The sequence below is a fragment of the Heterocephalus glaber genome, unplaced genomic scaffold (assembly GCF_053883595.1).
Source record: "Heterocephalus glaber isolate CG9 unplaced genomic scaffold, H.glaber_assembly_v1.0 deba00001481, whole genome shotgun sequence".
NCBI classification, from domain to species: domain Eukaryota; kingdom Metazoa; phylum Chordata; class Mammalia; order Rodentia; family Bathyergidae; genus Heterocephalus; species Heterocephalus glaber.
In genome coordinates, this window is record NW_028258317.1 from 33615479 (window position 1) to 33629799 (window position 14321).

At 42.0% G+C, this 14321-nt stretch overlaps 1 protein-coding gene across 6 annotated transcripts in view; it reads right to left on the reverse strand.

The window, feature by feature from the left end:
* The window catches only part of Adamtsl1 (ADAMTS like 1), a 1037009-nt gene that overhangs the window by 178212 nt on the left and 844476 nt on the right, over positions 1 to 14321 (reverse strand). For all 6 annotated transcript variants that reach the window (XM_087183424.1, XM_087183423.1, XM_087183422.1 and 3 more), the window contains one exon: positions 10838 to 10967. In XM_087183424.1, coding sequence (XP_087039550.1) covers positions 10838 to 10967 — 130 coding nt within the window. The remainder of the gene's footprint in view (positions 1 to 10837; positions 10968 to 14321) is intronic.

The window sequence follows — 14321 nt, forward strand, 5'->3', positions numbered from 1 at the left end:
TCCACTTGTGGTAACTCAGCCTATAAGAAAAAGGCTCTCCACTGAAGATGAAGAATGAAGACCTCGTTAACTTGTTTGTGATCTTCACAGGGTATTAGCTACTAGAAGACTAGGACTGGCTCTTTTTTGTTGTGGTGTGCCTAAGGCTAGTGCTTGGAGCAGGGCAGGTGACAGATGGGGTGATGGGTGGAACCACAAACACTGACCAAAGGAAAGACTGAACCTCAAGCCCTTAGTGACTGCTTTGGAATCAAACATGCCAAATTTGCACCTGGCCAGCTGTATATCTCTCTAAAGACAGATTCCTCAGTTGTTGAGTTAAGATAGAATAGTATCATCTTCATAAAACTGTGGGCAACATTACTATGATGGCCACCGTGCCGATGCTTCAAATAAATGCAAGCTATTAGGGAAACCAGGTCTTGGTTAAAGATGGCCTGTGAAGGTTGGTGTGGCTACAGGGGCTGAATGGTCTGTAGCTTACCTGTACCTGAGCTGGATTTCCCTTCTTTCCTTCCCTTGTCCCTTCTTTCCTTCTCCTTTTCCCCCTTGTCTTTTACAAGCATGTGGAGAGAGCCAGGAACAACACAATTTATATAAGCTTCTAGGTCTTGTCCTGACTTATCACAGAGTTTTCTGACTATTGGGACACCTCTGCTCCCTTTCAGGCTCACTCCTTACTTGCCCAAGGGCTTTATTTCCTTCAGTCATGTCACATAGGATATGAATTTTTTAAAGAATATTTGGACTCTGTGTCCTTTACCCTCATTTCATCACCTTACTATTACTTATTGGATTAGGCATAAGAGGCACATGGAAAGTATCCAACAAGTTCTATCTTTTGCAAGCTTGGTGGGCCCCATGGAGACCAGCTGCCCTGATTCCTATTCTAGAACTACATAAGAGATCTGGCAGAAAACCAGATGTTTCAAGGAAAAAAGCTGGTTTGAAGTTAGATTCTATCCATAGTCTCTCTTTACTTTGATCTCACATTAACTAGTTTAAGAAAACTAACATGAGTATAAATTAAACATGAAGGTTTTTTTTATGGATTCCTGAATAGAAAACTAAGAGAGCTGGTAGGTTCCTATTTCTTTTAGTGTCTATTACATGGGGTAGGAATCAGCTGAGTACTTTACATAAGAGATCATTTTTACAACTCCTCTTTGTGATTGGAATAATTATTCTCATTTTACAGACAAAGATAACCAAGACTAACAAAGGTTAAGGAGCCAGTTCAAGGCCACAAAGAAAACAAGACAGTTTATATCTTTCTGACCTCAAAGCATCACGATTTCCATTTCATACAGTTTTCTCTTCTTGGTAAGCAACATTTAGCTTTGACATTGCAAGGCTACTCTTGGTTCTTATTCTCCTGACATTCCTCATTCTCAAGTGCTGCCAAGTTTCCTCCTGTTAGGAGAAAATGGTATCTGGTAAAGAAAAAACCACACTGAGATGCTAGTGAACTACCTTTCCCAGAGGCACACGCATCTGTAAAGCAAACATGGCTTAGGTATGCATCACCAAAACAGGTAGCGGAATAAGTGCTAAGCTTGGGCCAGCCTGGGGGAGGAAACTTTCTGGCTCTTTGAATCACATGGTTGCTCCTCCAGCAGCTGAAAAGGTGTCTGTGTCCACCACGAAGGGCCCAGCCATAGCAGGAAGCTGCACAGGGCGCACCAGCTTCCGCTGTTCTTGCATGCAGCCTATGGCCCATGTCTGTGTCTGGAGAGGCCTAAGGACAGTAACTATCCAAGGACAATTCAAAGCCCTGTGAGAAAGCAATGAGCATCTAATGTGTGTAGGAGTGGTGTTAATCCAATAGCAACCATTTTACCTTTGTGTCATCAACACACTCACCAAATTCACTACAGCCTCAGGTGGAGATAATTAAACAAAATGATGAAGAAAAGTAGGGGGTGATAAAGATGAGTGAAGGAAGACTACAGATTTGCCACGGGAGAGTCAGTCATCAGTTGGGCTCTGTTTTGTGACAGTTTTTTCTGCAGTTGTGGCAGATAATCTAAGAAATGTTGTACCCAGGGCTGGCACCATGACAGGAATAGTATTTTTAGAAGGATGCACTGTTTCTGAACTGCATCCCCCAGATCATGGGCACAAATCAGAGCTTTCTCTTTTCATTCTTTCATTTTTATGGTGCTTAAACATCTTTTTTCTGTCTCTTTCTCAAGGCTTTCTCCTAGTTCTTTGTTTTCCAGTGGAAGGAACATCATAACACGATATGTCTTTAACCCTAAGGTCAACAGAAAAGCTCTTCATCTCACATTGTGCATGAGGCCTGCTCAAATTTTCCAATGAAGGCATTGTGTACACTTAGGTAACAATAGTAAGCATTTCAAAGCTTTGGCTGTTCTGAGATTGTTACTTCAGGTCTTTAGAAATACTAGATTGTAGGTAAATGCAAAAAATTTAAGAAGTTAAAAAATTTATTTAGGTTCCACTCCAATTCTGTTGGTAGATTTCTAAGCTGGAAGATTTTTGAACTGTAAAGCTCCAATGTTTTATCACCATATCCATAGGAAAAAGCTATCTGGTGGTGGTACTTCCATCCTCAGAACGCTTATGAGTATAAGATTGTTGACTAGTGCAGTATATCAGCTACTGCTTCAGCAAAGAATGCATGAGGTTGTTTAGTTTAATAACTATCTTGAGAATGGCAGCATATAGTACACCCAGGGTTTTAAAAAAAAACACATGGGGCTGGGAATGTAGCTCATGGATACAGAATGTCCTTAATGTGTATGAGGCCTAGGATTCAATTCCCAGCATTCTCCCTCCCCATCAACCCCCCCCCCCCAAAAAAAACCAAACAAAAACAATGACCATGCCAAATATACAAAGCGAGTACATCCCCAGATTCTGCTTTTCTCCACTTCAGAAAATAAAGTAGGTTTTGCCCATTACTGTATCCCAGCACAAAGGAGACATTCAATAAATATTTGCTGAATGGTGATTAAAGAGAAATTCTAGTTACCTTGAAAGCCTAGAATAAAGAGCATAAAATGGTAAATAGAGGAATGCAGAATATTTCATATCCTTTTCCACACAAACACACACTACTAAGATATTGAGAAAACATTCACCATTTAAACACTGAACCATTCTTTGCTTTCACCTGAGTGTTTCTTACAGAAACTTAAGTCTTGCTCTCTCTAAACTTCTCAGGGTTCTTTAATTTATAATCAAAGCCAGATCCTGTTTTATGACAGGTAGAGGATTTATTTTTGTGTCTTAAATTCGAAATAGAAATAAAAGGTCTAAAGGGAAAGGGGAACTGAGAGGGGCAAGAGAAAGAAGGGAAAGGAAAAAATATGAGAAAAGGGAAAAAATGGAATCAGGTATTTTCCTAACAGAACAATTTTTTGTTTCTTTCTTGAAGTTTTGATTCTATAGCTAATAATCCTTGTCTTCAAAGAATCACAGAATATTGGGAACTAGAAGTGAGACAGAAGGAGGGTCCAATACTCCCCCAAAGTACTTTTAATTCTATGACAACCATGGCTGCCCTAGCTGCCTTGCAGAGCTCAGGAAACTGTTCTGGCCACGGCTACCTCCAGTGTTCTGTGATTTCTCTGTGAGACTTTGATTTGGCTGCAGCATTTTAGTCTTGGGACCATCCCGATGATTTTGTCCCCGTCCCACAGCTTCATGAGATTCTGGCCCTCTGCAGTTGCTTCAGATGTGCCCACTGTAGTCCATGAGCAGCTCCTTCTTTGCACCTGACAGAAGGCCTAGGATGCCAGTACAGGCTGGCACAGCTAATCAGAAGGCTTGGTCAGCCAGGAGGATACTGTGCTCATGTGTGAGCCCACCCTTGCTGTCTAAATGAGAAGCTCTCTTCTCACTCTTATTTGATCTGTCTGTTTACTGCTTCCCCTTGTGCTGTAGCATAAGACCTAATAAGGCCTCTTTTGGATGGTTTTATGTTGCACATTTGTGATTTCTGTCTTTAGAGCAGGCTGAGTTGGTTGCAGTAAGATCTGTTAACACTGAAGCCTGCCAGTGCTGAAAGAGCTGGGGCTGATAACACTGAGGGTGGCCAGCAGCCAGAGAGGAAGGGAGAGCAATGGACGGCTGCTGGGAGCTATTAGCTTGTCTGCTGGAAGAGCTGCCAGGGGCTGCTGGCTCTGCCTACTAAAAGAGCAGCAAAGAGGGCTGATGACACTGAAGCTGAGAGCTGCTAAGACTAAGGAAGCCTCATTTTGCCTATTTGTGATTTCCATCCTAATTGAGCAAAAGAACCCTCAGCTGATTTTTGACAGAAGGATCTCGGTGATCAGACAGTTGGACCTTCATGACTCCCCTTATGGAGCCCTTTCTAAGGGATCTTGCCTTCTGTCAGGTGATGGGCTGAGCCAACACATCTTGAATTGGTTGAGATTAACATCCCCTGGACAAGAGGACACTGTTTTTTCAATGAAAAAATATCATGGTTCAGATCACATAGCTCACACTGCTGACTACATGAGAAAACATGAAAGCCTGTCACCATTAGTACTTCAGCTGTCTTTGACGAGCAGCCAGTGTCAACTTTCTTTAAGCAAATTTGGCCTTTCCACACCCCTGCTTCCTCCTCTAGGAGCCTTCCACTTAGCCTCAAGGCTCACAGAACTTTGTTTTTGCCCTGTTTATAACAGGTATTACTTTGGAGTCTGTTAATCTCTTTAGGATGGGGTTTTGTCTGCTAGTCATTTCCAAATACAAGCAGACTACTAGACATGAAGACACTCACTACATTAAAAAATGAAAAAGAAATGTGAAAATACTCCCTGCTTTTATTTTTGTGTAGAAGGATAGTCAATAGTTTAAGGACTTTTTCTAGAGTCTAGGCAGAATTATGTGGTCTAAGGGGCTGTTCAATTACATAGATGTTAAGAAATCAAGAAAGTGTCCCTCTTAGAACTCAACTGGATGAATTTTACAAAGCTTATGTTTCTATCTTTATACGGTGTATCATACATGCTTTCAGGTAACATGTTGGTAAGGCGGGTCCAATCCCTGGATTCAGAAATAAAACTCCTAGTTTTTATCCTAGATCCAAGGAACAACTAAATCTATGCATGCAAAGCAATTTTATCCCCAAAGTAAACATAAGCATGACTTTTACTCTTGCTGTCAAAATGCTGCTGAGAGAATTCTGATCCCCGGGCCAACATGTTTTTGGTGAAAAAAACAATACAGATACCCATGGGCCAATGATTCCAAAGAGATAAGAAGCAAGTTCATCTTTAAAACCTACCCATCAGTGGGAGAAAATGAAAGCTAGCATAAGACGTACCTGTATTTACTAAGGAGAAGAATAGGAGAAACAGCATTAATTCTCCAAAGACACTTGAATATGGCCTCCAAATTTGCTCTAAATTTCTATGGATGCTAGTGTGTGTGCGCACGCGCGTGTGTGCACTTTTGCTTTAAGCACTTAAAAGTTAGTATGAACAGAGCCAACAGGCAGCATATGGAAACTCTGGGAGTATAGATGATAAACCAATTCTTAGCAAGCATGTTGACACAGCAACCTTTAAAACAAGTTGTCAAAGGCAAGGGTGCCCACAAAACTCCATCAACTAATGAAACATGGCTGTGTTAAAGGGCAACACCTTCTGCTCTAACCATTTTGAGCTAAATAAAAAGAAAATTGGAAATTGGAAATCATGTGCTGCTAGTGTGCATGGGTTTTGTTATTGCACAATAAAATGGGCATTCTGAGGTGCACTTTTAAAGAGGGGACTGTGACCTTCAAGACATTCTTCTGAACTCTCTTTTCAACAGAGATTCAAAGACTTCTTCATGGTTCTTGCTGGTTCTTGGAACTATCCTAGGTCTGAGCAAAGAGAATGAAGCTGTGGTGGGGCAGGGGGTGTGAGGATGGCTGAACCCTAGTACTGCCCCTGGAACGATGAGCTTTCTTGCCTCTCACTGCTCATCTATTCTGCACCACTCAGCTGTTCTCTACTGCACAGAAATAAAAGTTTAGTTTAAAAAGTATGTTAGAACAAAGCTTCAGAAATTGCCTGGAATTTCCTTCATTTTCAGCCATCTGGCTTTCATTGCTTACTTCATTCCCCTTCTTCAGATACATTTACCAAATCTTTTCAACACACACTGGCCAGGCTATCAAATGTTTATAATTAATAACAGTCACACACTTTTTAAAGATACTGTTTTCTGGTTTTCCTTGGGCTGTTCATGTCACTGCTGTTATAAACCAGGGAGATAGTTATGTTAATTATTAAGATTTAGTTGGTCCCAGCACTGAAAAAATATGTTGAAAACAAAATCCAATCAAATTCTATTTCTTTTAAAATAGAAGTATTTCTCATCAAAAAATAAAAGAAGACAATGATTTTTTTTTCCCTGAGTGATGACCATGATCCAATTGCAGAGGTGAGTAAAATCATAATCCAGAAAGATGTATGGCCTTGAAGACTTGACAGCTAAGAATGATAGAACAGGATTTGATCACAAGTCTGTCAGCTCTTTAATTTTGAGGGCCCTATGGATATAAAAGATCTTAAGTGCATATTATGAAATGAAAATTCAAGCTGCCAACAATATATGCAATGAGATCTCATAAATATAGAAGGGAAAATCCTTACACATTTGTATATGTTCGTGTGTGTATATAAACTCACAGGAAGCTTGTATGCACACTGTCTGCTGCAGCAATCTCCCGGGGATGGCGGGACTGAAGGGCAGAGCATGCTGATGAAAGGGAGCAGTGCCTTTCTGTTTTTACTATTTCTTCAGTGCTGGGGGTTTAAAGAGTGAGACCCTTCATGTATTACTTACATTATTAGAGCACTTAGAAAACTTTCTTTTTGGGAATGGGAGGCTGACTTCTTTCCTAATGACAAACCCTAACAACCTCTTTTTGGACATTTCTCCCCTGATCCAGTCTAAAACAGCATGGAAGGGTTAGCAGGGTGGTGTGGATTTTGGACACAAATTACCAGACAGTGGTAAAGGTGCACGAAAGGATTTCTCCTCCTTGTAATGATACTGTCATTGTTATCAACTTGGAAGGAAAACTCTCATTGGTGGCTCACAAGCAAAAATGTTCCTAATTTCTTGTGGCCAATTTTGGGCAAAGTTAAGAATGGATTAACATCTGCCTTCCATACACTATTTTCCACCCTTCCTCAAAGTCACACTACTTCCTGGAGTGCTAACAGGTTAGTCCATCTCCAGCTGCTCTCTCCCCTGCATTAAAGCTTGCCCTTGCTTTCCTACTTTGGGGATACATTGCTGTATATAGCTGATAATACAAAGGGTTATGATTCTAAGGGAATTTGTATTTTAACTTCATATTTAAAGCCTTTGGCTTAAGGAAAGGAATCCAAGAATAGTACGTTCAGCATCATGTAGAAGATGGGAGAGAGGAGACAAAGGAGATGGAGAAGAGAGAGAGCACATGTTCTTTCAGCTTTCATTAATAATATGGTCTAAACTGCAACTTATAAACAGGGCCTCTTCCTTCATACACATTTATTAAATGCTTCATAAGCACCTGCTTGTGTTAATTCCTAGATGCTAGGGATATTGAGAGGAGAATTAAGACATAGAGTTGAAAGTAAAGACTTTAAAATTTAGCCTCTTCAATGGAGAATGCCCTAAAAAATGTAAGCATTGTACACCCGCCCACACGCATTTATACACACATGTTGGAAAAAAGTAGAACAACTTCAGCTTGAGGACACACCCTTCCTGTTGTGAAGAACCAGGTATAAGAAAGTAACTGCTCAAACCTGATGAAAGCCAAACATGTGTTTCTAATACAAGTGCAGCTTTGCACAGTGTAAATCAGAGAAGGCAAGCTGAATCTTAGAAAGGCTGCTCCCGAAGACAGGACTTACCCTGTGGGGTCTCCAGCATGGGCCATTGATCGGATAACTGACCACATGCAAGGAGAAAGTGGCTTCCCCACTGGCACTCAGTAGAACTGAGAACTGCTGGGGAAGCGACTCCCTCAACCAGGGCTGCCTCTCAGAAACATAAGCCAAGATGGCAACATTTCTGTATGCCCTGCAGAAAACAGTATGTTTTTGTTTTTTATTTTTGTATTACTTAAATTCTTTTATTGGTACATTTTAGGTATACAACATATTTATATTTCTCATTGGGAACTTGTATCTTTACATGAAGCATCTTGGTTCTTATTTTTTCCCCATTTCTAGCCCTCCCTTCACCCCTCCACCCTTCCCTATTTACAAAGACTTTGTTTCCATTTTTTCCATTTCTCATCATTTTTCCTTTCCCTTCTTTCCTTTCCCCTAGTTTTTGTTCTTTTTAAAAAACACATGGAGGGCCGGGGATTTAGCTTAGTGGTTCCGCCACCTGCCTCGCAAACACAAGGATCCGAGTTCGATCCCTGGTACCAAAATAACTAACTAACTAACTAACACATGGATGTCAGCATAGACAAGAGCCCAAAAGACCACGTTCAGAAATCTTGGTTCAGCAGAAGACACAGAAACCTGAGTTCAACAGAAGACAGATAACACTGCACCACGTGGAACAAGAAATGTGAGCGGAAGATCTGAATGACTCCCAACTGGATCCAAGACATACAGGAAACCACACTGTACTGTGCTCTGACCTAAATACTGTCTCTTCTGTGTGTGACTTACACCAAGTAGAGAAGAAAGAGACTTTCCCGATGTTGTCCTGAAGCATTCCACCGCAGAAGCACTGCTATAATATGCCTCTCTGTTCTAAGATGGAAATCTCCTTGGCTGTTGGGTGGGAGGTGGAGAGAACAAGTCCGAGCAGCCTCTGCACTCTGGACTCCTTACTGTTTTACTTGGCATCATTCTACAAGTGCTCAACTCTCAAGTGCTGACCCAAGAAATCTTTGGCTGTGAGAGGACTTGCCTGTGAATCCAACAGTTGGCTACCAGGAAATCAGAGAACTGGAATTCTCTGGAGCAAATGCAATATTGTGAGTGCAACACGGTCTTTGTCTATGAGTCAATAAGAATGTCTCAGAATAAATTAGGGTTATCTAATTTAACCATAATCATGCATTGAGGGTGGGAAAGAACACCTTGTATCATATTCATTTTGCCACTCAAGGAAGGGGTAGATTTAGTGACCACAAACTCCAGCAGCTTCCAGCCAGTCCCAGGTTCTGAAAGCATCACCTCAGCTCAACATAGTATTTTCATGTTATTACAAGTCACGTTAGGAAGATCCTTTTGCTTGCTTTTCAGGGGACAGTAACAAACAGAATATAAATGGCAGCAGTTATTAGCACAAAGAAGCAGGAGTAGCTGTCTGATTCTTCTTTGTAAAGATTAATAAAAAATCACAGGATATTTGAGGAGGACATTGTGACCTCAGATGATCTGTACACAATCAGTCCATTCTGCTATTGTGGAAACAGAGGGAACGGTCAGCTTGCAGAAGGCTACACAGCTGGCTGGAAAGAGGTAGGATGAGAAGCCAGACCTGTTGATCTCATCAAAGGCCTTGCTGGCTGTCCATGCCAAATCCACTGCTTCTGCATGGGGCAGGAGGGGGCTATAAATGAACAGGAAAATGTGTGTCCTCATCCATGCATTTAGGTCTCAGGCTCACTAAGCTGGAGAACTTAAGTTCAGGACCACGTGGGTCAAGGACAGAAAAGAAAGCTACTTGGGATTCCATTTACTGGATTCAAACTTTGCTGGGTCTAGCTCTTGACCCTGCTTACTGGCTGGTATTTTTATGAGTGGGGTGTTACTCCAAGCAGTGGCTGATTTCAGATTGCCTTGGAGAATGTGGCACTAGTGGTCTTCTCCATTCCTGTATTTGAAGGAGAAAGCCCAAGTTCACCATTCAAATCAGTATATGAGCTACCTCTGGTGACCACCAGAAGCATCATTGTAGGATTATGCCAGCATTTGACTGAAGACGACCTGTCACCCGCCTTCTCTAGGTCCCAAATGAAGGCAGACAAGCAGTGCATCGGTTTGACCAGCACACTATGACGCATGGCCGACAGTGATGCAGTGCTTCTTCTATGGTACACGCTGGAGAGAGGGAAATGTCTCTGAGAAACAGCATTCCTCTCATATGTAGGATATGACCTTATCCAGACACATTCGTCAGCCCATCAGCAGAGTTGAAAGTCTGGCTTTGCTTCTTTAAATATCTCGCTTCCAAACTAGAATCATACATGTGATTTGCTCAAAAAAGAATCTAAAAGGCAAATTTCTCAAGACACCATAAAATTGTGTGGACTGAAGTAATGATTGGATTGATTAACTAAGACCCAAAGTTGGGCAATAATGAGGCCCAGGCAAGGCTGAACAATGAAATGCTCTAATTGATTTTATGCATGTGGAATGATACACACACACCCTAGAGCATGCTGTAATGAATCTGCATGCTGTGTGCATACAGATTTCACAGTGGGTCAATTATACCACCCAGATGCTTCAGTTCTTTATACCCTGTAATTCATAAGCCAATTCATTATTATGGTGCGAAGGCTTGGGACATAGGCTAAAGGTGGCACAGACCATAAGGTCAGTGGTAAGTTCCTCTTCCTTTAGGGGAAAGGAACAGAGAGGCACGTGTACATTCCAGCCATACCACAAGGCACACTTCAGTGCATGGAGTCTTTTGCACTCTGTGCATGACCATCGATTGGGCTGGAATTCCAAAGCTCTGGTTTCAATTAAATTTAAGTGGATTTGACTAAAAGTTTGAAGTGATGCTAATTGGTTTTCAAAATATTGGGTAACAATAAGTGTTCCAGTCTTGCCCGTAGAAAGAGGCACCAAGCCCTGCTTATGCTCCTGGCAGGCAAGGCAGACAGTGCATCCCTTACCTTCCCGGGCAGGGGTCCAAGTTGCATGGTTTCAGGTGCTGTGGGGGCCGGCGGCTGGTCACACACAGGGTCATATCAGCACGCTCCCGAGTCTCTTTGTTCAGGCAGCTCACCACAGCCTCCTGGACACCTGGGCACAAATCACATTGTCAGGCCAGAGTGCAGAGTGGGCCAGCGTGGGGGTGACAAGGTGCAGACAGGGAGCCGTGGGGGGTCTCTGTGAGTGGTAGGACTCTTGCCCATGGGAGAGGTGGCAGTTTGAAGCCTGGGACTGCCGATCTCACCAAATATCACTCAATTTAGGAGTGGGTATTGTGGCTCAGTGGTGAACTTGCCTAGCACGCACGAGCTTTTGGGCTCAGTCCCCAGCACCCCCCCCCCCCCACAGCATCATTTGATCTGGGAAAGAAGTACTTATAAGTGTGTGGCTTCTATAACCATGCCACCTGAGAGACTCCCTTGAAGACAGGCTTCCAACAATACTATTGAGATGCTTCTTAAAATGCCACCAAATCAGCTGGGTGGGGTGGCACACACCCCAGGAGGCTAAAGCAGGAGGTTTGCTGCAAGTTTGAGGCCAGCCTGGGCTACACCATGAGTTCAAGGCCAGCCTTGAATATGTAGCAAGACACTACTCCCTGCCCAACTCCCCCATTATATAGCCACTGCTGCTGAAAGGTAATAATTTGGAGTGGAACACAAGGAGACACACAACAACAAAACCAATTAGAACAACAACTACTCAAGACAAAAATCAGAGCCCCATGATGCTCTTTCATTATGTTTCATTACATTTTAATCAACAGGCTGTTGTATCAGGAAGACAGGCCCAAAGCCGTATTTTTTTTTCTTAAATTTTTTTATTGGTGCATTTTAGCTATACATTTACATTTATCTTTGGGTGCTTGTACTTGTACATGATGTATCTTGGTTCTCATTTTTTCCCCATTACCTGTGCACCCTTCACCCCTAAACCCTTCCCTATTTACATACTTTGTTTCCATTTTTTTTTCTTTTCTCATAATTTTCCCTTTCCATTCTTTCCTTTCCCCTTCCCCTCCCACGACCCCTACCCCTTTGGACCTTTTCCTATTTCAAAGTATCAATTATTAGTTATTAATCCTTTTAGTCCTTATTTACACTCTCAGTTTCTTACACTAGAGAAACTTTGGTATTTACACATATGTGTCTTATTTATTTCACTTAAGAGTATGGCCTCAATATGCATCCATTTAGCTGTAAATGACTCTAGTTTCTCGTTCTTTATGGCTGAGTAGTACTCCATTTTATAAAAAACCCACATCTTCTTTATCCAGTTTCCAGTTGATGGCACTTGGGCTGTTTCCAAGCCCAAAGTTGTATTTTGATCTCATCTGACATTCTATAAACTGCTGTGCTCCTGAGCCTTGCATTCAGCCCTCTAACAATGGCCATTTCCTTCTGATTCTGGTTCGCTTCTTTGGCAACTTAGGGCAGCTTTGGAAGTTGGAATGAAGAGAATAAAATATATAATCACTATAATCATGAAGAACAATCTTCCTGTGGACACATGCATGTGTTGGCACTGGCTCTAGCAAAACAGGTCATTCAGCAGTTACCTTGCAGTGCAGGGCTGCTCGGCAGGTCTTCTGAGGCGATCTGAAGGACCCTTGTGGGGACCTCATAGAGCAAGGAAACACTGAAAAGGGTCATGCATTGACTAACCTTTCATTCTGCTGTCTGCAGTGCTAATACCACTAGCCAACTTCTGCAGCATATCCATCAATAGCCAGGTACCATGTCTAAGAGCTAAACACACAGCCCTCAGTTTCTTCCACAACTCCACAGCCTCACTTTATAGAAAGGGAAACTGAGACTTAGAAGGGTGAAAAGACTTCCCTAAGGTCACGTAGTCACTAAATGGCGAAGCTGAGAGAGGCTGTGCCCTTAGCACTAACCATATTACCATTTAAAAATACTAAGAGGCTGTCATATTTGCTTCCCTGGAGAGCTTCAGAAATAACCTAGACATTTGTCTGGAATCATCTCAAACAGAGTTCAGTTTAAGGGAAGAGACGTGACAAGACATTTTTGCTAATTTTCTTTCAGCCACACACAGTTGTGTATATAAAGATACCTATATCTAAAGATATCTATCTATAGTTAGGTATCTGTATATAGTTCTCACAGACGCTCTGACTCTCTGTGCAGACATTCTTGTTTTCACATCCTGCATTGCTCCATCAAATAGCTAATGTAATAAAACTGACCCCCTCTCGTCATCCTGCTGCTCCTCCATTCTCTGTCCCACTCCATGGGACAAGACTTCTTACATTGATGTTACCTTGGCCTGGGTTCCTCAGAAAGACCAAGATTTAAAAAGCGACTTTCCGAAGCTAGAAAATCCAAATCAATATAGTTTTCTCCTTCTAGGTTTGATAAATCAATTTTTGTTCTTAATAAATCACAGCATTTACCTTGAGGCCATGATGATATTCTTTAGATTTTCTTTTCCCTAGTTTTGCTTTATAGCTTCAAATTTGAATTTATATTTGTGGTGGCCAGTTAAGAATATGTGGCAGTTAGGGTAGAGTTCCACTTGAGTGGTTTTGGGATCTTCCTGGGCAGGGACTGGGAGAGCACATATCTAGGTGGGTCTGGGTGGTCATGGAGGCATAGCTTTGTGGTCCATCTGCACCATGAACTGAGCAGCTCTGCTCTGTCACACACTTTTGCCATGCTGTCTCTGCCCAGAGCCAACTGATCATGTATTGAAGCCATGAGCAAATAGAACCTTCTGTCATTTAAATTGTGGATGCTGGTTTTGCGTCCAAGCAATAAGAAAGCTGACAAATACAGAAAATTTGTATCAGGAAAATGGGGTCATTGCTGTGACTATACCTGGCAGTATGGTTCAGAAGCTTTCAGAATTGGTTTGGGGGCAGAATTTAGAAAAATTTGGAGATGTAGGCTAGAGATGCCTTGGGATTCCATGATCAGTTCTGGATGGATGATTCTGATTGGAACTCAGGAGACCGGGTGTGGCAGCAATGCACACAGTGAAAGCAAGGTTTGTTTCAGTTGGGAACAAGGGCTACACTGGTAGTTGGACTACAGGGCATGTATATTACATTCTGGGGGAAAATTTATCTAGACTTCTTCTAGTTCTTGAGACTGTGGAGGAAACTGAGATTAAGGATGGCAAGTTTATTAATCTGGTGGAGAAAATCTCAAGATAGCCTAACATTCGGACTGTAGCATGAGTACTGCTGGCTGATTTTAGCCAGATATATAGTGACAATGAAGAAAAAGAACAGAACAAAACATCATTAAAAACTTAAATTTTGCCCCCAAAGGAACCACATGTAAAGTTGAAGCCAAAGGAAATGTGGTTGCTAAAGGTATCAGTATCATGAAAAAGAAACCAATTACCTCTGTATGGGCACAATGGAGAAAGACTCCATGAGAGAATGGCAGGAATCAGCAAGATCCCAACCACTGCAGG